The sequence below is a fragment of the Petromyzon marinus genome, unplaced genomic scaffold (genome assembly GCF_048934315.1).
Source record: "Petromyzon marinus isolate PM22_M1 ecotype Great Lakes invasive population unplaced genomic scaffold, UKy_Petmar_22M1.pri1.0 PM_G_Scaffold_85, whole genome shotgun sequence".
NCBI classification, from domain to species: domain Eukaryota; kingdom Metazoa; phylum Chordata; class Hyperoartia; order Petromyzontiformes; family Petromyzontidae; genus Petromyzon; species Petromyzon marinus.
In genome coordinates this window covers 110395-134130 of record NW_027423041.1, presented here as the reverse complement: position 1 = coordinate 134130, position 23736 = coordinate 110395, and the positions used below count along the sequence as shown (strand labels likewise).

Below are 23736 nucleotides of genomic sequence, written 5' to 3'. Positions count from 1 at the left end.
ATGCGGTTTGTGAACAGCTGTGGCCAAATCTGAACGGCAGGTGACACAGTGTTGTATGTATTGTTTTTCTGAAAAATATTCAATAATTTGGGAAATGTAAATTATTATTGTGTATTTCATGTTAATTGATGCTAATTGAGTAAGTTTAATGTGATCAATCGCACACACCCACTAAACACACGCACACCCCCACTAAACACAGACACGTAGGTAAAATAAAATAAATGAAAACTAAATTAAATCACGACGTTTTGGAGGCAACACAAGCTTCCGTTTTCAGATGGAAACCGTCAGCAATATTGCTTTGATACCAGGCTACAGTCTACATTAGTGGTTTATTATTTTATTTTATGATAGACAACAACCGCCATTGGTCACTAAGTGGTGGTGACGTCACCACGACGCTTGTGCCAGGCTATGTGCACCTTGAGGCCAAGTGAAGTGTCGAACGCCCGCTGGCATGTCACGGGGCAGACCCAGGTGCCACTGGTCGACTGACTGAGATGACTGAGATGACTGGCTGATGCACCACCTGTGCCCCCTACTGTGCCAACTTGCTGTGCTTTAGACAGACACACAGACAGACAGGACAGGCAGACAGACACAGACAAGAGGAACACAGAGACAGAGAAAGAAAGACAGAGAGACACAGGCAGAGAGAGACACAGAGGCAAACAGAGATACAGACGTACAGAGAGATGTTGAATCGAACACACTTAACTCGCTCCATTGAAAGAGATTCCTCGATCTTTGCCCATCCCCGAAAGTCTTCTAGTTTCTATTTATTTCATTGTGTGTGGTGTGTACATGTAAGCAATGTGGGATATCGATGTACACGGATATGAACAAGATCAGCAGACAAGACGTCTTTCATACTCTTTGGTTCTTTCAGTAAAGTCACGTAGGTAGAAGAAAAAATAATAATAATAATAAAAAAAGAAATCACGATGTTTCGATCACAACACGAGCAGTCATCCTCAGGCGAAACATCCCGACATTGTCGCGGCAGAAGTCACGTGAGTTACAGAATGTGACAAAGGTGCTCCCCCCCCCCCCCCCCCCCCGTGGCTCGCCCCGCTCAGCTGAGCATTGTTTTAATGCGGTGGGCTCACGTGAAATGTATTCTGTAAAAGGAAGGTACTTTGAAAACCCACTGGCTTTACTCTTTTACAGTGAGGGAAAAAAGTATTTGATCCCCTGCTCATTTTGTACGTTTGCCCACTGACAAAGAAATTATCAGTATATAATTTTAATGGTAGGTTTATTTGAACAGTGAGAGACAGAATAACAACAACAAAATCCGGAAAAAGGCATGTCAAAAATGTTATAATTTGATTTGCATTTTAATGAGGGAAATAAGTATTTGACCCCTCTGCAAAACATGACTTAGTACTTGGTGGCAAAACCGTTGTTGGCAATTACAGAGGTCAGACGTTTATTGTAGTTGGCCACCAGGTTTGCACACATCTCAGGAGGGATTTTGTCCCACTCCTCTTTGCAGATCTCCAAGTCCTTAAGGTTTCAAGGCTGACGTTTGGCAACTCAATCTTCAGCTCCCTCCACAGATTTTCTATGGGATGAAGGTCTGGAGACTGGCTAGGCCACTCCAGAACCTTAATGTGCTTCTTCTTGAGCCACTCCTTTGTTGCCTTGGCCGTGTTTTTTGGGTCATTGTCATGCTGGAATACCCATCCACGACCCATTTTCAATGCCCTGGCTGAGGGAAGGAGGCTCTCACCCAAGATTTGACGGTACATGGTCCCGTCCATCGTCCTTTTGATGCGGTGAAGTTGTCCGGTCCCCTTATCAGAAAAACACCCCCAAAGAATAATGTTTCCACCTCCATGTTTGACGGTGGGGATGGTGTTCTTGGGGTCATAGGCAGCATTCCTCCTCCAAACACGGCGAGTTGAGTTGATGCCAAAGAGCTCCATTTTGGTCTCATCTGACCACAACACTTTCACCCAGTTGTCCTCTGAATCATTCAGATGTTCATTGCCAAACTTCAGACGGGCATGTATATGTGCTTTCTTGAGCAGGGGGACCTTGCGGGCGCTGCAGGATTTCAGTCCTTCACGGCATAGTGTGTTACCAATTGTTTCCTTGGTGACTATGGTCCCAGCTGCTTTGAGATCATTGACAAGATCCTTCCGTGTAGTTCTGGGCTGATTCCTCAGCGTTCTAATGATCATTGCAACTCCACGAGGTGAGATCTTGCATGGAGCCCCAGGCCGAGGGAGATTGACAGTTCTTTTGTGTTTCTTCCATTTGCGAATAATCGCACCAACTGTTGTCACCTTCTCACCAAGCTGCTTGGCAATGGTCTTGTAGCCCATTACAGCCTTGTGTAGGTCTACAATCTTGTCCCTGACATCCTTGGAGAGCTCTTTGGTCTTGGCTATGGTGGAGAGTTTGGAATCTGATTGATTGATTACTTCTGTGGACAGATGTTTTTTATGTATACAGGTAACAAGCTGAGATTAGGAGCACCCCCTTTAAGAGTGTGCTCCTAATCTCAGCTCGTTACCTGTATAAAAGACACCTGTTGTTATTCTGTCTCTCACTGTTCAAATAAACCTACCATTAAAATTATAGACTGATCATTTCTTTGTCAGTGGGCAAACGTACAAAATCAGCAGGGGATCAAATACTTTTTTCCCTCACTGTATATAAGTGTTGTGTCCTTAACTAACCACACGGAGACATCTGGTTGAGGCAACGCATTTATTATAACTCTTTCGAACTCGGCTCTACACATTACTGAAACACGAAGGGGTACGTCCCCTTCCTCCCGATCGCCTACGGGAGTGACAGCCTACCTTCTATCGCAGCCTGCACACTCCGGGCTCTGCTACCCACAGGTCCCTTAGCCCGGCGTTAAGGGAAGACTGGATGAACCGTCATAGCCAGGGTATGGGAGCTCACCTCTGGTCTGCTACAACCCGGCTCTGGCTAGAGCCTGGGGAGGGTCCCAGGGTGTCCGAGCCACCTAGGTCCGCTACAACCCGACTCTAACAAGAGCCTCGGTTGAGGGTCCCCGGGTGCCGGTCCAGTCTTCAGGTCTTCGGATGTCTTCAGGCTTGAGTTAGCGAACACTGCCTCGGCCCGTCCAGAGGGCCGGCCTTTTATCCCCAGGTCGGGGTCACCCCTCCCCTCCTGACCCCCCCCCCCTCCCAGAACCTTCTGAAAGGTCTTAAGGGGCCTTAGGGACGGGTGGGGGGTCAGGGGTGTCAGTCTCCGTTCACAGGGGGGGGGGGGGGTTAACCTTTGGTCGACCCCTACGCACCGCGCTCTCTCTCGGCTGCCCCGTTGACCCGTGAACGTGGTGGCAGGTCAGCTTACAGTGCCTTGTTATGGCGCTTACGCACAACTTCGTGACGAACACTGCACGTTCCGTCATTTTCATGCATGGGGTGCTGCAAACCTACGCGCCCCCTGCATGAACGACGGAGGCGCAGGAACAGACGTTCAATCGTGTTGAAATCGATCTGCAGACGACGGTCTTCTCGCAAGCTTTGTGTCGCCTCATCTCGATCCCGCGATCCCAACCAGGTGAAAGTCCGCATCGAACCGAACCCCTGGCAAAGCCATCTACTTAACGACGAGAGAAAATTCACACGAAATATCGTTTTCAATGAATAAGCTGTTAATGAAGAAATACAATTATTTAATTCAAAACATAATACAATTCAAAGTTGTTTCATTTTCAAACTTCAAAACGGAGCATTGAGAGCTTGCGTGGATGCGTCGTTCTTGTGCAATTTATTTCGTGATTTTCCTGGCCCAAGGCCGCAAATGGTTGTGAGGGGCGCCGCAGGCGGTCAGCCTTGCTTCAACCCTTGGTTGTGAACATCCAGACGTTAATCAGCAAGGAGCATTTCTAGTCCTAGTTCGACAAAATCTACGTCAACACGTAATACAAAACTACAATTTGTGTTGTAGAGAATGAATCTCCTCTACGTGTAACCTTTGAGAGGTATGCCATGTAACTGATTAATGATCCGAGTGTGCTCCCTATTTCAAAGACAATGAGTTGCTCCAGAGGGAGAAGCTTCCTGAAAACACAAAATACCCTTTGACCTGTATGACAAGAACAATGAGTCTCACCTGAGTTATCTGTACAGGTTACTTCCAAAACACACACTTTGTCCTAACATCACTTATTCAATGTTTAACCCTCATAGACAAAATGGTACATGTATGCACACAATCAGACAAGTATTATTGACAGGCATATTAACAAAATTCAATTACTACACTGAAATATACTGCATCAGGTTACATCGCATTAACAAGAAGCTATTTTAGTATGTACAACATACTATTGCGCCATTCAAAACGAGTAGGCCATTGCATACTGGCGTCTGGGTCAAAATTTATCAAATTCTAAACATTACCTACAAACTCCACAACTAAGATGCCACATCAACCATCGCCTCCTACTGACAGGCTCTTGTGCACATGTAGGCCGGAGCAGGGCCACCACCTTGTGCCACACAGGGGCAGCTGCTACTTGGGGATGCTCTTCGAGTGTTTGAGACGAGATACGACACAAAACTCCGAATTGCCGAGGCGATTAAGCAAGCACCATATAAATGGAATTATTAGAACCTAGTGAATGCTTGGGAGCTTATTCGACTCTCGCTCCTGGTTAGAGATCTACCCAACCCACAGGTCCACAAAGACTGGCCGCTCTTACCCTGCAGGTTGAACCTAGGAATTGAGTGTTCAACTTCATTCTTGTCATTAAAGGCCTGTGATAAAGGTGCATCTATTGGAGCGACATCGTTTCAAGCTTACACATCTACCGGGTCTCCATTTGAGTTGTATTGTCTCGGAGGAAGTCCACCCACACCTCCACTTCCACAAACTGCTGGGAGTTGCCTCGCTCTGCCTCACAGTCAGAATTCACCTCCTGCTTCACGTTGCCTCCATCGATGTGAAGGTCCCATTTTGGAGCTGAATCTTCATCTTCACATTTTACCCTCACTTCTTCGCTCTTCACTTCTTCACATTTCACCTTGACCTCTTCAGATTTCACCTCGATACCTTTAAAAGTGTCCAAGCTGGGATTTTCTTCCGGTTGTTTCATGAGGGATGGGCTCATTGCGTCACTTTGACTTTCACAAGCTGATTTCAGACTCCACTCCTTGTGGATCTTCTGATGCTTTTGTGTTCTCTGGTGTACTTTAAGATTTGATGAACGTGCAAACGCCTTCCCACACACACTGCACTTGAAGGGTTTCTCTCCCGTGTGTGTTCTCTGGTGTTCTACAAGAAGAGATGAACGTGCAAACGCCTTCCCACACACACTGCACTTGAAGGGTTTCTCTCCCGTGTGTGTTCTCTGGTGTGCTACAAGAGTAGATAACTGTGCAAACGCCTTCCCACACACACTGCACTTGAAGGGTTTCTCTCCCGTGTGTGTTCTCTGGTGTTCTACAAGAAGAGATGAACGTGCAAACGCCTTCCCACACACACTGCACTTGAAGGGTTTCTCTCCCGTGTGTGTTCTCTGGTGTATTACAAGAACAGATAACTGTGCAAACGCCTTCCCACACACACTGCACTTGAAGGGTTTCTCTCCCGTGTGTGTTCTCTGGTGTTCTACAAGAGTAGATGAACGTGCAAACGCCTTCCCACACACATTGCACTTGAAGGGTTTCTCTCCTGTGTGAGTTCTCTCGTGCCGTGTCAAATTTCCAGTACGATCCGTGCTGTATGCACACCAGTCACAATGTTGCCTTGTAGTAACGAGCTGCGCCGAGCGCCTTTGCTCCATCAGACCAATTCTGCAGAGGAAGCGTCAGAGGAAGCGTCAGCTGCAGACATAAAAATATAATATCTACACCATCTACACGTCAGTATCGATACACAGAGGAAAGCATATATACACAGTAAAACGTGACTTACACGTCTATACTTATTCATATAGTCATGATATAGTGGAAAAGTGTCCCAAATTCAACACACGGGCTGTTATGGCACACAATACAGAGGGAAAATGGTTACAAACATGCCTGGAAGCCCTCGTATCTTTAAAATGAATGTTAACCAAAAACTCCGAGCACACAATTTCAGCTGTCTGGCTTCAAAAGGAATATTTATGAAAGCTAACTTCAGCTGACATAGCAAAGGGTGTTTAAAATAATACTATTTGTGTTATGCAGAAATGCATAAATTAATGTTCAATCGCAACTTAGAGGTGTGAAGACAGGCACAGATGTCCTTGAATGCTGGGGATGAACAGATCCGACTTCAGCTGCACGTGTGTGCTGTGTTAACTTCCTGACTCCATTCTTACAAAGAGTTGCAGAGGAAAACAAAACTAAACTACTGTTTTGATATAACCTCCGTGCTCAATAGAGTTAATAGACTTTACTGCAAACACAAACTTGACACTGTCACACACTCAAGAGGCGGAGCCAGGATTTTCAGGTAGGGGGGGCAACCCCTCCAGCAATGAAAAATGATAATTGTTAGTAAGTAAGGAGTTGTTAGTAAGGAGTTGTTAGTAAGTAATGACTTGTCCCTTACTTTTTATTCGACGCGTGTGATCGGCATTGCGCTCGCTGAAGGTGTTTGCCTTCAGGGAAGTCGTGTACTCTGTATACTCAACTGCGCAAAATTCTGTGAGTCGCTTACAATTGTTTTGCCGTTACTTATTGCCAATTATGGACTCGGACTGTTGTACTCTCATAGAGTCCCTGGCACGTAATAATATGCCACACGGTGGCAGTGGGGGTCACAAAATGCTGATTTATCTATATATATGAAAGGGAAATGTGTGGATACGTGTGTCTGTTTGAAATGTTTAGCATACTTCCCAACGTGCCACACACTTGAAATTTGGCATGTGGGTATGTTTCATACCGTACACAATGTAAAAAAATATAAAAATGGTCTTTTGTATTTTGGGGGGGGAATGACCATGAAGTGTCTGGCGTCAACCCGCAACACCTCTGAGTTAAGCGCTCTGCAATGCTTAGAGCTGTTAACAGCGTGCCGGGAGATTTTAGTTGGCGCTTCGCTCCTGGCCGATGAAGCCATTGGCTTCTCGGAGTTCAACACACATCCTCCGTGCGAAGAACGGGTAGAACTGCTATCTAAAATATGAAGCAGAACATTCCATCTGTTTGTTTGTGTGAAGCAGGAAAAACCTCTCCAATGCTGAGCTCTGGCGTCATGAAAATTTGCACAGCTAACACGGTCTGGAATTTCTAAGTGAACGTGACTATTTTCAGCTCGCCACGTCATTATTCCCTTCCCAAGTGGCCAAAATCGACCTAACGTAGAAGTCGGGTAAGGTTGAATTTCCTTGAGTGAAAACATCCGATTTAGGTAAATTTATTTGTTTCGGCTTTTTTCTTTCTATTTCAGTGAAATAGAAGAGAATGTGAAGTTAATCCAAGACAAGAATCCAAGTCCCGGGCGAAGCTGGGTAGTAAAGCTCGTTACTAATAAACCCCAATGATCCTATCAAAATTAGGGATTTCGATCGAATCGTTGGGGGGGCACGTGCCACCCCACCCCCACTGCCTCCACCACTGTCACACACTGGTATGATTCACAGGTGGTGGTTTGTCCAGACCCATGCCTGGCCACCTTCACCTGCTCAGTATTAATGCTTCCTCACTCCACCAAGTAGTTAATTGAGGATCAATCAACACAGCCGAGGCTGCGTGTCTCTCTTTCTCCCCGTGGTCGTGTGGATTTCCTTCCCGATCTCCCGGTCTCCCCTCTACATGTAGAGAATGAACACCGCCATGCATCTAGAGTGAACACCGCCATGCGTCTAGAGTGAACACCACCAAGCGTCTAGAGTGAATACCACCCCGTGTCTAGAGTGAACACCGCCACGCGTCTATAGTGAACACCACCACGCTGTTGACAAGCCCCACCTTGTTGTTATTGTTGTTGTGGGCAGGTTGCTTCTGAAAACAAGAGCGGTACAGCAGCTCAACGCGGGCGTGGCCCGGTAAAAAAATAAAAAAAACTGTGAATATTAAAAAAAAACAAAGTTACAAAGTAGCGAGCCAGGTGAAGAGAAATTAAAACTTAAGCAAGATACTCTTTGGTTCTTTTGGTAAATTCACGTAGAAAAAATAATTTAATTAAAAGTTTCAGTTTCATTTATTTGGTATAGCCCTGTGAGCCATTCGGCTCTTGAATCGGGTGCAACCGCAACAAACAAAAAACATGAACAAGAAAACATCTTGAAGTGACTATGTGACTGTGCAAACAGAAAATCCAGGGAAAAACAGCAAAATATTCCACAAAAAGCACCGTACACCAACGCTGTGTGCAAATAGCATACGACGTTTCGATTGCAACACAAGCAATCATCATCAGGTACAAATGAAAGAGAAAACAAACCTAGCAAACTTAGAAATGTAATGCAATACAACACAGAGAGTCGGCTAACATAACAGTCAACACCCCACCTGGTTGATAACATTCTTCCAAAGATTGCTCAATTTGAGAGACAAAACACAGACACAGAGACTCATAGAGAGAGATAACAGAGACACACAGAGAGAGATACACACATAGGCACAGAGAAACAACGCCTCTGTGTTGAGGCCTTAAATAGAGAGAGAGGGGGGCAGAGAGGGGAGGGGGTGTAGAGATATTAGCATGTCAATGCAAGGCCGTAGCCATGGAGTCAACATTGGGGGGGACCAAATCTTCCAGGGGGTCTGGGGTCCCCCGCAGAAAAAAAAATCTAAATTTGAAAACTAATTTCCTGACATTTCATAAAATATTGAAAAATTTCACTAACACATGGGATGGATTTTTTTATTTGATACAATAATGTATAATGTTGTATTACATTGCTCTGTTTTTTCTTTTTTACCTTTTCTTGTTTCATAGTATGTAATGGCAGAGATTAGGGTTCATAAAGTACACTGCAATCATATAAACAGAAATCTATGCATTGTTATATGAAGACAAGTCCACATTTTGTGGCCAAGGTTTAGCAAATTGTTTTTATTAACATAGCATCGCAATTATTCTTTTAAAAAATATTTTTATAGCAATATATTGGGTGGACATTTTGAGCATATTTGATTATTGGGGGGGGATATGTCCCCCCCCCATATAATATAATTATTATAACATATTATAATTACAGCCTTGTGTCAATGAGAGATTTGGAACTTTGGTGACTGCAGGAATAATAACACGAGGACACAGAGAGAGAGAGAGAAAGCACACTTATGTTCTTGGTTCTTTCGGTAAAGTCACGTAGAAGGGAAACAATAAAATAATAAAAATATTAAACAATACAATTCTCACGACGTTTCGACAACACAAGCAATCATCATCAGGTGCAAAAACCATAGCAAGAAAATGTTCTTGCTGTGGTTTCCTGCTGTGGTTTCTTATTTTATTGTTTCCCTTCTACGTGGTGACATTACCGAAAGAACCAAGAATATGAATCCCTGCAGTCACGAAAGCTTTAAATCAAAACCACACTTAATCAAATAAACTGAGTAAAATTTGGAAATGTAATGCAATCCAACACAGAAAGTCGGTCAACACACAATGAACGCATAGCCTGGTAGATTACTTTCTTACAAAGATTGCTCAACTAAGCGAGATAATTGAAGCAAACGCGATCAGGCGAGGGCAGGAGGCAAGGCCCCGCGTGGCTAGGCCCTGCGTTGTAAAGTTCCAACCTGGACATCGATTCCCATGCTCGCTGCTACTCAACTGACATCCCTATGAGAGAGAGAGGCTCTACCTTGGTAAACAACAACAACAACCACCACAACCACCACCACAACGACAATCGCAATGAGAATTTCTCACCTCGGATTTCAGTTCACGCGCAGAGCGGCAGATTCCTGTTACCTCGTGACGTCACGCAGCAGCAGGAGATGACGTCACTTGCGTGGTACAAGAACACTCCCCTCCCGCAACGAGCGGGTCTTAATTTAAATAAATTATGTTAATGAGCCCGGCCCATACGTGGAGGGATGGGGCGTGGGTGCTGAACCCGTCGCAATAAACTCGCGACGGTCGACACGAACACATTATGTTAATGAGCCGCCAGTCACCGGGCGTAGCTTTGGCCAAATAAGGATTGTACTTGAACAGATAACGCAAGTTGACCCAGGCAGAGGTGACGTCACGCTCAAGGGCGCGGTAGACGGGGTGGGGTGAATACCTTGGTGACATGACGTCACTGGCGAGGTACACCTCCCCCTGGCGTTTCACGCCGATGAGGTAATGCTGAGTAGTGACGTCACAGAGCGGGATTGGAGTTTAAGTTGATTTAGATTAATTTTCCATTGCTCCCTCCCTTGAACTCAGCAACAACAACGTGGACATTGCATCCCACTGGGATTTTTAGCACACAGCGTTGGTGTACGGTGCTTTTTTCAGGAACATTTTGCTGTTTTTCATGGATTTTCTGTTTGCAGAGTCACACAAAGTAGTAACTTTAAGATGTGTTTCTTGTTCTTGTTTGTTGTGGTTGCACTTGATTCAAGAGCCGAATGGCTCACAGGGGTATACCAGATATATATCAACTGAAACTATTGTGTACACACTGTGTGTGTATGTAAACTGTGTGTGTACACTGTGTGTGCGTACACTGTGTGTGTACACTGTGTGTGTGTACACTGTGTGTGTGTACACTGTGTGTACACGTACACAGTGTGCACTGTGTGTGTACACTGTGTGTGTACAGTGTGTGTACACACTGTGTGTGTACACTGTGTGTGTGTACACACTGTGTGTGTGTACACTGTGTCACTGTGCCTGGCACAAGCGTCGTGGTGACGTCACCACCACTTAGTGGCGAATGGCGGTTGTTGTGTCACTGTGTGTGTGTACACTGTGTGTACACTATGTGTCACTGTGTGTGTCACTGTGTGTGTACACTGTGTGTGTACCCTGTGTGTGTACCCTGTGTGTGTACACTGTGTATACACTGTATGTGTGTACACTGTGGGTGTGTACAGTGTATACCCTGTGTATGTGTACAGTGTATACACTGTGTGCGTGTACAGTGTGCGTGTACACTGTGTGTGTGTGTACACTGTGTATACACTGTGTGTGTATGCTATGTGTGTATACACTGTGTGTGTACACTGTGTGTGTGTACACTGTGTGTACACTGTTTGTGTCCGAACCCCCGGCAAGGCCATCTACTTAATGACGAGAGAAAATTCACACGAAATGTCCTTTTCAATGAAGTCTTCCAGATGTAAATTGATACAAGCTTTTAATGAAGAAATAAAATCATCTAATTCAAAACACAACACAATTCAAAGATGTTTCATTTTAAAACTTCAAAACGGAGCATGGGGTACTTGCGTGAATGCGTCCTTCGTGTGCCGTAAATGTTGTGACTTTCCTGGCCTGAAGGCCGTCAATCTGTTGGACCATTATTGGTGCACAGCGTCTCAACAACAGCAGTGGGGTTTGCTTCAACCGATAGGTAACGAACATCCAGATGTGAATCAGCAAGGATCATTTCTAGTCCTAGTTAGACAAAATCTACGTCAACACGTAAGACAAAACTACAATTCGTGTTGTAGAGAATGTACCTCCTCCTATACGTGTAACTTTCAAGTGGTATGCCTTGTAACTGATTAATGATCCGAGCGTGCTCCCTATTTCAAAGACGATGAGTTGCTCCAGAGGCAGACGCTTCGTGAAACACAAGAGTTCTCTGTACAGGTTACTTCCAAAACACACACACACTTTGTCCTAACATCACTTATTCAATGTGTGACCCTCAGACAAAATATTACATGTACGCGCACAATCAGACAAGTATTAATTCTAAATTATTGACGGGCATATCAACAACATTGAATTACTGCAGCGAAATTGACTGCATCACGTTATATCGTATTAACAAGAAGTTATTTTACAAATACGCACCGTCTGCTTAACAGTGTATGTACAACATACTATTGTTGTGTCATTCAAAACGGGTAGGCCGTTGCATGCTGGCGTCTGGGTCAAAATGTAGCAAACTCTAAACATTACGCTACAAATAATAGATCACGGAGTTTCGATGGCAACACAAGCAATCGTCATCAGGTGGGACAAGCACAGCAGCAATAAGAGGAAACTGCTGGAGTAGGCGCCTACTACTTCAGCAGTTTCTCTTGCTGTGGTTGTCCCACCTGATGACGATTGCTTGTGTTGTGATCTAAACGCCGTGATCTGTTATGTTTCTACTACGTGGTGACTTTACCGAAAGAACTCAAGAGTGTGGATTCCTGCAGTCACGACAGCTTCGAATCAAGATTGCCTACAAACTACACAACTGAGATGACACATCAATCATCGTCCCCTGCTGACAAGCTCTTGTCCACATGCAGGCCGGTGCAGGGCCACCACCTTGTGCCACACAGGGGCAGCTGCTACTTGGGGATGCTCTTTGAGCATTTCAGACGAGGTACGACACAAAACTCCGAGTTGCCGAGGCGATTAAGCGAGCAAAGCGTAAAAGAAATAATCATGAGAACATCGTGAATGCTTGGGAGCTTATTGGCTCTCGCTCCTGGTGAGAGATTGACCCAACCCACAGGTCCACAAAGACTGGCCGCTCTTACTCTGCAGGTTGAACCTAGGAAATGAGTGTTCAACTTCACATTCTAGTCATTAAAGGCCTGTGACAAAGGTGCATCTATTGTAGCGACATCGTCTCTGGCTTACACATCTACCGGGTCTCCACTTGACTTTGGATTGTCTAGGAAGTCCACCCACATCTCTACTTCCACAAACTGCTGGGAGTTGCCTCGCTCTGCCTCACAGTCAGAATTCTCCTCCTGCTTCACGTTGCCTCCATCAATGTGAAGGTCCCATTTTGGAGTTGAATCTTTATCTTCACATTTCACCATCACTTCTTCCCTCTTCACCATCACTTCTTCCCTCTTCACCATCACCTCTTCATATTTCACCTCGATAACTTTAAAAGTGTCCAAGCTGGGATTTTCTTCCGGTTCGTGTTTCATGCGGGATGGGCTCATTGCGGCACTTTGACTTTCACAAGCTGATTTCAGACTCCACTCCATGTGGATCTTCTGATGCTTCTGTGTTCTCTGGTGTACTTGAAGATGTGGTTGCTGTGCAAACGTTATCCCGCAGGGAATGCACCTGAAGGGTTTCTCTCCCGTGTGTGTTCTCTGGTGTACTTGAAGATTTGATGAATCTGCAAACGCCTTCCCACACACACTGCACTTGAAGGGTTTCTCTCCTGTGTGTTCTCTGGTGTTCTACAAGAAGAGATGAACGTGCAAACGCCTTCACGCACACACTGCACTTGAAGGGTTTCTCTCCCGTGTGTGTTCTCTGGTGTATTACAAGAGTAGATGAATATGCAAACACCTTTCCACACACACTGCACTTGAAGGGTTTCTCTCCCGTGTGTGTTCTCTGGTGTTCTACAAGATTAGATGACTGTGCAAACGCATTCCCACACACACTGCACTTGAAGGGTTTCTCTCCCGTGTGTGTTCTCTGGTGTATTACAAGAGCAGATGAATGTGCAAACGCCTTCCCACACACACTGCACTTGAAGGGTTTATCTCCCGTGTGTGTTCTCTGGTGTATTACAAGAGTAGATGAATGTGCAAACGCCTTCCCACACACACTGCACTTGAAGGGTTTCTCTCCCGTGTGTGTTCTCTGGTGTTCTACAAGATTAGATGACTGTGCAAACGCCTTCCCACACACACTGCACTTGAAGGGTTTCTCTCCCGTGTGTGTTCTCTGGTGTATTACAAGAGCAGATGAATGTGCAAGCACCTTCCCACACACACTGCACTTGAAGGGTTTCTCTCCCGTGTGTGTTCTCTGGTGTTCTACAAGATTAGATGACTGTACAAACGCCTTCCCACACACACTGCACTTGAAGGGTTTCTCTCCCGTGTGTGTTCTCTGGTGTATTACAAGAGCAGATGAATGTGCAAATGCCTTCCCACACACACTGCACTTGAAGGGTTTATCTCCCGTGTGTGTTCTCTGGTGTATTACAAGAGTAGATGAATGTGCAAACGCCTTCCCACACACACTGCACTTGAAGGGTTTCTCTCCCGTGTGTGTTCTCTGGTGTTCTACAAGAGCAGATGAACGTGCAAACGCCTTGTCACACACACTGCACTTGAAGGGTTTCTCTCCTGTGTGAGTTCTCTCGTGCCGTGTGAAATCTCCAGTCCGATCCGTGCTGTATGCACACCGGTCGCATTGGAGCCTTGTCATACCGAGCTGCGCTGAGTGCATTTGCTCCATGAGACCAATTCTGCAGAGGAAGCATCAGAGGAAGCGTCAGCTGCTGACAGAAAAAAATAATATCCACACTATCTACACGTCAGTATCGATGCACAGAGGAAAGCATATATACACAGTAACACGTCACTTACACGTCTATACTTATTCACATATTCATGATATAGTGGAAAAATGTCCCAAATTCATCACACGGGCTGTTATGGCACACAATGAGAGGGCAAATGGTCATGAACATGCCTGGAAGCCCTCGTATCTTCAAAATGAATGTTCACCCAAAACTCTGAGTACACAATTTCAGCTGTCTGGCTACAAAAGGAATATTTATGAGAGCTAAATTCAGCTGACGTAGCAAAGGGTGTTGAAAACAATACTATTTGTGTTAGGCAGAAATTCATAAATTAATGTTCAATCGCAACTTAGAGGTGTGAATCCAGGCTCAGATGTCCTTAAATGCTGGGATGAACAGTTCCGACTTCAGCTGAATGTGTGTGCTGTGTTAACTTCCTGTTTCCATTCTTATAAAGAGTTCCAGAGGAAAAGAAAAGTAAACTACTGTTATGATATAACCTCCGTGTTCAACAGAGTTAATAGACTTTACTGCAAACACAAACTGTACACTGTCACTGGGCAAACAGGCGGTGGCGTGTCTAGAATCATGCCTGGCCACCTTCATCTGCTGAGCATTAATGCTTCCTCACTCCACCAAGTAATTAATTGAGTATCAACGAACATATCCGAGGCTAACTGGAGTTTGCGTGTCTCTCTCCGTGGTGAGATGTTAACTACCTCACCTGGTATACAGGAGGTCGTGGGTTCGATCCCGACCCTGACGCCTGCTGTATATTTGGAGTTTGTGTGTCACTCCGTTTAGCGTCTTTGACCGATAGACATTGACACACGTATTCTTGTTTCTTTCGGTAAAGTTACGTAGACAGAAAATAACAATAACAGATAATACAATTACATTAAATACAGACCACTTGTGTTGCGATCAAAACGACGTGAGTTTTTTTGCTTTATTTACATTTTTTTGTTATTTTCATTTAATTTTCTATCTACGTGACTTTACCGAAAGAACCAAGAATATTAATTCCTGCAGTCACCAAAGTTTTAAGTCAAAACATTCACACACGTTGACAAAGCCTCACCTTGTGTTGTTGTGGGCAGGTCGCTTCTGATAACAAGAGCGGTATAGCAGCTCAAGCGGGCTTGGCCTGGTGAAAAAGAAAATAAAAACTGCGTGAATATTTATAATAAAACAAAGTTACAAAGTGGCGAGCCGGGTGAAGACAAATTAAACTTAAGCGAGATAATTAAAGTGAATGCAATCAGGCGAGGGCAGGAGGCAAGGCCCCGCATGGCTAGGCCCCGCGTTGTAAAGTTCCAACCTGGACATCGATTCCCATGCTCGCTGCTACTCAACTGACATCCCTACGAGAGAGAGAGAGGCTCTACCTTGGTAAACAACAACAACAACCACCACCACAACAACCACCACCACAACAACCACAATCGCAATGAGAATTTATCACCTCGGGTTTCAGTGCAGGAAGCGATAACTTCCTGTTACCTCGTGACGCCACGCGGCAGCAGGTGACATGACGTCACTTCCGGAGTACGAGACACGCTCCTAAATTAGAGAATGAATAAATTATGCTAATGTAGACATCCGTTAACGTCGTGAGTGCTGAACCCGTCGCAATAAACTCGCGACGGCTTTAACGGACACATTATGTTAATGAGCCGCCATTCACTGGGCGTAGCTTTGCCCAAATAAGGATTGGCACTGGAATGATATCGGCAGTGACCCAAGCGGAGGTGACGTCACGCTCAAGAGCGCGGTGGACGGGGAGGGGTGAATACCTTGGTGACATGACGTCACTAGCGAGGTACACCTCCCCCTGGCGTTTCACGCCAATGAAGTAATGCTGAGAGGTGACGTCACAGAGCGCGATTGGCGTTTAAGTTGATTTAGATTCATTTTCCATTGCTCCCTCCCTTGGGTGTGTGGGCTCAGCTACAACAACAAAGTGGACATTGTTGTGTATACACTGTGTGTGTGTACACTGTGTGTGTGTACACTGTGTGTGTGTACACTGTGTGTACACTGTGTGTGTGTGTACACTGTGTGTGTGTACACCGTGTGTGTGTACACTGTGTGTGTGTGTACACTGTGTGTGTGTACACCGTGTGTGTGTACACTGTGTGTGTTTGCACTGTGTGTGTGTGTACACTGTGTGTATGCACTGTGTGTGTGTACACTGTGTGTACACTCTGTGTGTGTACACTGTGTGTGTACACTGTGTGTATGCACTGTGTTTACACTGTGTGTGTACACTGTGTGTATGCACTGTGTTTACACTGTGTGTGTTCATCTTTTTTGGTTCTTTCGGTAAAGTCACGTAGAATGAGAATAAAATAATAAATTAATAAATTAACACAATTAAATTCTCACGACATGTGTGTTTACACTCTGTATGTGTACACTGTGTGTGTACACTGTGTGTGTACACTGTGTGTTTACACTCTGTATGTGTACACTGTCTGTGTGTACACATACAGACACAGGCCACCACTTGGCAGTCCCGGGGAGTCCTCCACCCCCCCCCACCACCCTCCACTACTACCCCCACCCCCACCACCCTTCACCACCACCCTCCATCACCCTGGTGGTGGTGGTTGTTGTTGTTGTTGTGATGTTCTGACACCAGTCAGATCAACACCTTCACAGCCACTGCTGCTGCTGCTGTTTGTTTATAGGCAGAAGGTGTTCACGCCACGTCCCTTTCTCTGTGTGTGTACACTCTGTGTGTGTGTACACTGAGTGTGTGTAGGTGTTCAAGCCACGTCCCTTTCTCTGTGTGTGTACACTCTGTGTGTGTGTGTACACTGAGTGTGTGTAGGTGTTCACGCCACGTCCCTTTCTCTGTGTGTGTACACTCTGTGTGTACACTGAGTGTGTGTAGGTGTTCACGCCACGTCCCTTTCTCTGTCACCATTTTAATTCTGGGCCAAAGAGGTCCCGCAAACATAAACATTTTCTGTTTAAAATGTAACACGACCATAACAAACAATGAATTATATTCTTGGTTCTTTCGGTAAAGTCACGTTGAAAGGAAACAATAAAAAATATATAAAACAATAAAACTCTCACGACGTTTCGACTGTAACACAAGCAGTCATCATCAGGTGTGAAAACCAACGGCAAGAAACATTTGAAAGAAGTGGCGGTTTGTATCTATTTATTTATAAACGTTAGCACCATGGAGAGCGATTTGGCAGTCATTCAGAAAGACGAGTCCATCTATGTACTGAAAAGAGGAGGGGGGAGACGAAAAATTAATGTATGCTGTCTGAAAGCCACCGTAAGCGTGAACAATCAAAAGACCCGAAATGGTTTATCAATACCTTCCAATGATTGCTAAGCCAGAATTCCTTCCTCTCGGTTGAAATTGTCTCTGTGCTTGTATATGTGGAGAGCCTCATGAACGAATCTCTCATGGTAGCCAGATGGATTGCAAAGAACCTCCGTCTTGGAGAAGTCAATGTCATGTGAGCCTACTGAATTGTAACAGTGATCTGCCACGGCCGAGGTGTTGGTCCTACCGTGTTTAAGGTCTGCTTTGTGTTCACGAATGCGGTCCGAGACATGGCGTTTGGTTTCTCCAATGTAACTACTACCACAGAGGCAACTTAGTTTGTAGACACCAGGGTACTGTATGTCTGGAATCACATCTTTTACAGACGGAACCAGATCACGGATTTTATGTAATGTGTTGAAACGGACCTGGATCTTGTGTTTATTCAAGATTTTGGAGATCTTTTTTGTGATCCCCGCAATGTAGGGCAAAGTGATGGTTTTGAAAGCCTCAAGAGGGTCCTTCTTCATGGTTTGAGTGATAGCTTTGTGGATTGTAGTCGGAGTAACCATTAGCCTTAAGAGCGTGGTGTACGTGCTTGAGTTCACTGCCTATGTGTTCCTGGTCAGATATGCATTGGGCTCTATGGTGCAGAGTCTTGATGAGGGAATTCTTCTGGGATGGATGGTGGTGGGAATCCGGTTTCAGGTAAGCATCCGTATGGGTAGCTTTCCCGTAGACAGAGTGGCTCATTGAACCATCAATTTTTTTTACCAATTCCACTTTACAGTAAAATTGTAGACACGGCACAATATATATTTCTGAATCTTTATTTTTACCAACATTTAAAAAAATATTCTCCGTTAAGGCAAAATTCTGAAATATTGGATTTTTGACAAAGCCTTGTGAATTCACCTTGTATCTGAACAAGTTCAATTTGTGCAAATATTTTTTTTCAAACGTATAAATAACAAAGACATTGCTTACAAATATCAGCTCTATGTTTTCAAGTCAATACAGTTTGGGTAGTGAATAAATTATAGTCTAAATAAGCTACACATGATGAATTGTAGGCAATTATAGTTATAATCAAAGACATTTTTAAACAATCACGTGGTCCCTGTAGTCGCCGTTAGAGACAATCTGCTTGAAAACAGTTTATCAAGATATATGAATACATTGATTCGAATAAGCAGAGTTGATTTCCTATTCATGGCATGCCAGTTATGTGTCAGTTTTCGATATCAACATCACCTTATAAAAGAATAACATTTAAAATACGCACAGACAAGTATTCATTCGTAATTATTGACAGGCATATTAACAAAATGTAATTACTGCAGTGAAATATACTGCATCAGGTTACATCGTATTAAGAAGAAGCTATTTTTAAAATACGCACCGCCTGCTTAACAGTGTATGTACAACAAATTATTGTAGTGTCATTCAAAACGAGTAGGCCGTTGCATGCTGGCGTCTGGGTCAAAATGTAGAAAATTCTAAACATTAGCTACAAATATCGCAACACAAGCAATCGTCATCAGGTGGGACAATCGCAGCAGCAAGAAGACAAAACTGCTGAAGAAGGCGCCTACTTCAGCGTCTTCTTCTTGCTGTGGTTGCCCCACCTGATGACGAGTGCTTGTGTTGTGATCTAAACGCCGTGGTCTGTTATGTTTCTACCCACGTGATGACTTTACCGAAATAACTAGACAGTGTGGATTCCTGCAATCACAAAAGCGTCGAATCAAGATTGCCTACAAACTACACAACCGAGATGACGCATCAATCATCGCCCCCTACTGACAGGCTCTTTTCCACATGCAGGCCGGTGCAGGGCCACCACCTTGTGCCACACAGGGGCAGCTGCTACTTGGGGATGCTCTTCGAGCGTCTCAGACGAGATAGACATGAAACTCCGAGTTGCCGAGGCGATTAAGCGAGCAAAGCGTAAAAGCAATTATCATGAGAACATCGTGAATGCTTGGGAGCTTATTAGCTCTCGCTCCTGGTGAGAGATTAACCCAACCCACAGGTCCACAAAGACTGGCCGCTCTTACTCTGCAGGATGAACCTAAGAAATTAGTCTTCAACTTCACATTCTTGTCATTAAAGGCCTGTGACAAAGGTGCATCTATTGGAGCGACATCGTCTCTGGCTTACACATCTACCGGGTCTCCACTTGACTTTGGATTGTCTAGGAAGTCCACCCACACCTCCACTTCACACAAACTGCTGGGAGTTGCCTCGCTCTGCCTCATAGTCAGAATTCTCCTCCTGCTTCACGTTGCCTCCGTCGATGTGAAGATCCCATTTTTGAGTTGAATATTCATCTTCACATTTCACCTTCACTTCTTCGCTATTCACCATCACTTCTTCACATTTCACTATCACTTCGCTCTTCACCATCACTTCTTCCCTCTTCACCATCACCTCTTCATATTTCACCCTGATACCTTTAAAAGTGTCCAAGCTGGGATTTTCTTCCGGTTCCTGTTTCATGAGGGATGGGCTCATGGTGGCACTTTGACTTTCACAAGCCGATTTCAGACTCCACTCCTTGTGGATCTTCTGATGCTTGTGTTCTCTGGTGTACTTGAAGATTTGATGAATTTGCAAACATCTGCCTGCACAGAGTACACTTGAAAGGTTTCTCTCCCGTGTGTTCTCTGGTGTACTACAAGAGCAGATGAATGTGCAAACGCCTTCCAACACACACTGCACTTGAAGGGTTTCTCTCCCGTGTGTGTTCTCTGGTGTACTTTAAGATGTGGCAACTGTGCAAACGCCATCCCGCACAGAATGCACCTGAAGGGTTTCTCTCCCGTGTGTTCTCCGGTGTCTTTGAAGATGTGACACATGCACAAACGCCATCCTGCACAGAATGCACCTGAAGGGTTTCTCTCCTGTGTGTGTTCTCTGGTGTACTTGAAGATGTGGGGACTGTGCAAATGCCTCCCCACACACTGCACTTGAAGGGTTTCTCTCCCGTGTGTGTTCTCTGGTGTTTTTTAAGAGCAGATGACCGTGAAAATGCCTTCCCACAAACACTGCACTTGAAGGGTTTCTCTCCCGTGTGTGTTCTCTGGTGTCTTTTAAGATTAGATGAATCTGGAAATGCCTTCCCACACACACTGCACTTGAAGAGTTTCTCTCCCGTGTGTTCTCTGGTGTGTTTTAAGAGCAAATGAACCTGAAAATGTCTTCCGACACACACTGCACTTGAAGGGTTTCTCTCCCGTGTGTGTTCTCTGGTGTTTTTTAAGAGTAGATGAATCTGAAAATGTCTTCCCACACACAGTGCATTTGAAGGGTTTCTCTCCCGTGTGTGTTCTGTGGTGTTTTTTAAGAGCAAATGACTGTGAAAATGCCTTTCCACACACACTGCACTTGAAGGGTTTCTCTCCGGTGTGTGTTCTCTGGTGTGTTTTAAGAGCAAATGAATCTGAAAATGTCTTCCCACACACACTGCACTTGAAGGGTTTCTCTCCCGTGTGTGTTCTCTGGTGTCTTTGAAGATGAGATGAATCTGAAAATGCCTTCCCACACACACTGCACTTGAAGGGTTTCTCTCCCGTGTGTGTTCTCTGGTGTGTTTTAAGAGCAAATGAATCTGAAAACGCCTTCCTACACACACTGCACTTGAAGGGTTTCTCTCCCGTGTGTGTTCTCTGGTGCTGTGTCAAATTTCCAGTCCGATCCGTGCTGTATGCACGCCGGTCGCATTGTTGACTTGTCGTACCGAGCTGCTGTGCTGAGGGCCTTTGCTCCATCAGACCAGCCTCAGCTGCAGACAGAAAATAAGAATATCCACACCATCTACACGTCAGTATCGAGCCATGGAGGAATTAATATATACAGTCACACGTGACTTACACGTCTATATTCATTCATATATTCATGAATAGCTGTACTACCCGGCTTCGCCCGGGACTTGGATCCACCACGTCCGGCCGCCTTTGTCTCCCCAGTGGCGATGTTCACACCACCACAACAGTTACTCGTTTAAGGCTGAGTCGACCTAGGGGAGGCCCAGAAGCGGTTCAAATAATCATCACCGGTGGTGGCCGTGAACGGGAATCAAACTCGGGTTGCCGGGTTCGTAGCGTAGCGCTAACCGCTACACTACAATGTGTTACTCTTCCACACACACAGACACACACACACAGACACACACACACAGACACACACACAGACAACGCTAACCGGTACACTTCAATGCGTGACGCTTCCACGTGCGAGGGTCACGTGACAGATTTGACGTCACAGCTCACTTGCCGTGGAAAAATCTATACATTATTGAGCTCCCCTCTACCCCCCAAAAAGAACCTAAAAGTGTATTTGTATAATGTTTGCACGGTGTACAGTCTGGAAAGTACCCACATGGCAAATTTCCAGTTTGTTGCATGTCAGGAAGTACGCTAAACATTTTGAACAGACAACACACACAATCACAACTTTGCCTTTATATATTTGGAGATGCAGTGAAAAACTTTCCCAAAATTCATCACGCGGTTTCAGTTTTTTTATTTTCAGTTTGATTTATTTTGCTTAGAGTCCCGTGAGCCATTCGGCTCTTGAATCGGGTGCAACCACAACAAGCAACAAAACAAAAACACGACCAAGAAAAACATCTTACAGTGATTATGTGTGACTGTGCAAACAGCACTGTCATGGCACGCAATGAGAGGGCAAATGTCATAAATATTCCTGTAAGCCCTCGCATCTTCAACATTAATGTTGCCATAGAAACGTTGTGGGGTTTTAGGCTTCATTGTAAAAAAGAAAAATTATTATCTGTTATTTTAATTTAATTTTCTATCTACGTGACTTTACCGAAAGAACCAAGAATATTAATTCCTGCAGTCACCAAAGTTTTAAGTCAAAACATTCACACACGTTGACAAAGCCTCACCTTGTGTTGTTGTGGGCAGGTCGCTTCTGATAACAAGAGCGGTATAGCAGTTCAAGCGGGCTTGGCCTGCTAACAAAAGAAAATAAAAACTGCGTGAATATTTACAATAAAACAAATTTACAAAGTGGCAGCGTCAGCTGCAGACAGAAAAAAATAATATACACACCATCTACACGTCAGTATTGAGGCACAGAGGAATGCATATATAGTCACACGTGACTTACACGTCTATACTAATTAATATATTCATGATGCAATGAAAAGTTTCTCAAATTCATCAGATTTGATGAACGTGCAAACGCCTTCCCGCACAGAGTGCACCTGAAGGGTTTCTCTCCACGGGCTGTTATGGCACACAATGAGAGGGGAAATGTCATTAATATGCCTGGAAGCCTTCATATCTTCAAGATGAATGGTAACGCAAATCTCTAAGCACACAATTTCGGCTGACTACAAAAGGAATATTTATGAAAGCTAAATTCAGCTGACATAGCAAAGGGTGTTGAAAACAATACTATTTCTGTTATGCAGAAATGCATTAATTAACGTTCAATCGCAACTCAGGTGTGAATCCAGGCTATGTCCTTGAATGCTGGGGATGAACAGTTCCGACTTCAGCTGCATGTGTGTGCTGTGTTCACCTCCTGTTTCCATTCTTACAAAGAGTTCCAGAGGAAAACTAAAAGAAACTATTGTTTTGTATATCCTCGTGTTCAACAGAGTTAATAGACTTTACTGCAAACACAAACTTGACACTGTCACACACTGCCATGAGTAAACAGGTGGTGGTGTGACCAGAACCATGCCTGGCCACCTTCATCTGCTCAGCATTAATTCTTCCTCACTCCATCAAGTAATGAATCGAGGATCATCAACATAGCCGAGGCTATCCGTGTCTCTGTCTCTCTCTCCCCGTGAAGGTGTTCCCCTCCACACATTCAGAGTCAACAGCGGCACGCGCTTAGCGTCTTTGACCGATAGATACATTGACACACGTATTGTTGGTTCTTTCAGTAAAGTCACATAGATAGAAAATAAAAATAACAGATTAAATTTAATAAGATAAAGACCACTTGTGTTGCGATCGAAACGTCGTGGGTTTTTTGCTTCATTTTCCATTTTTTTTATTTTTCATTACATTTATTATCTTTTATTTTATTTTCTATCTACGTGACTTTACCGAAAGAACCAAGAACATTAATT

At 44.6% G+C, this 23736-nt stretch overlaps 1 protein-coding gene and 1 pseudogene across 1 annotated transcript; both read right to left on the bottom strand.

Annotated features, from left to right (window-relative positions):
• Positions 1–3650: 3650 nt before the first annotated feature.
• Positions 3651–9892, bottom strand: LOC142921699 (uncharacterized). Its single transcript, XM_076063010.1, has 3 exons — positions 9817–9892; positions 7902–7996; positions 3651–5792 (listed from the first exon to the last, which is right to left on the bottom strand). The coding sequence occupies exon 3, from the start codon at positions 5780–5782 to the stop codon at positions 4805–4807; it is 978 nt and encodes a 325-aa protein (XP_075919125.1). The 5' UTR covers positions 5783–5792; positions 7902–7996; positions 9817–9892; the 3' UTR covers positions 3651–4804.
• A 1335-nt stretch (positions 9893–11227) lies between these two features.
• On the bottom strand, positions 11228–14265 carry LOC142921698 (uncharacterized; annotated as a pseudogene).
• Between the last annotated feature and the right edge of the window lie 9471 nt (positions 14266–23736).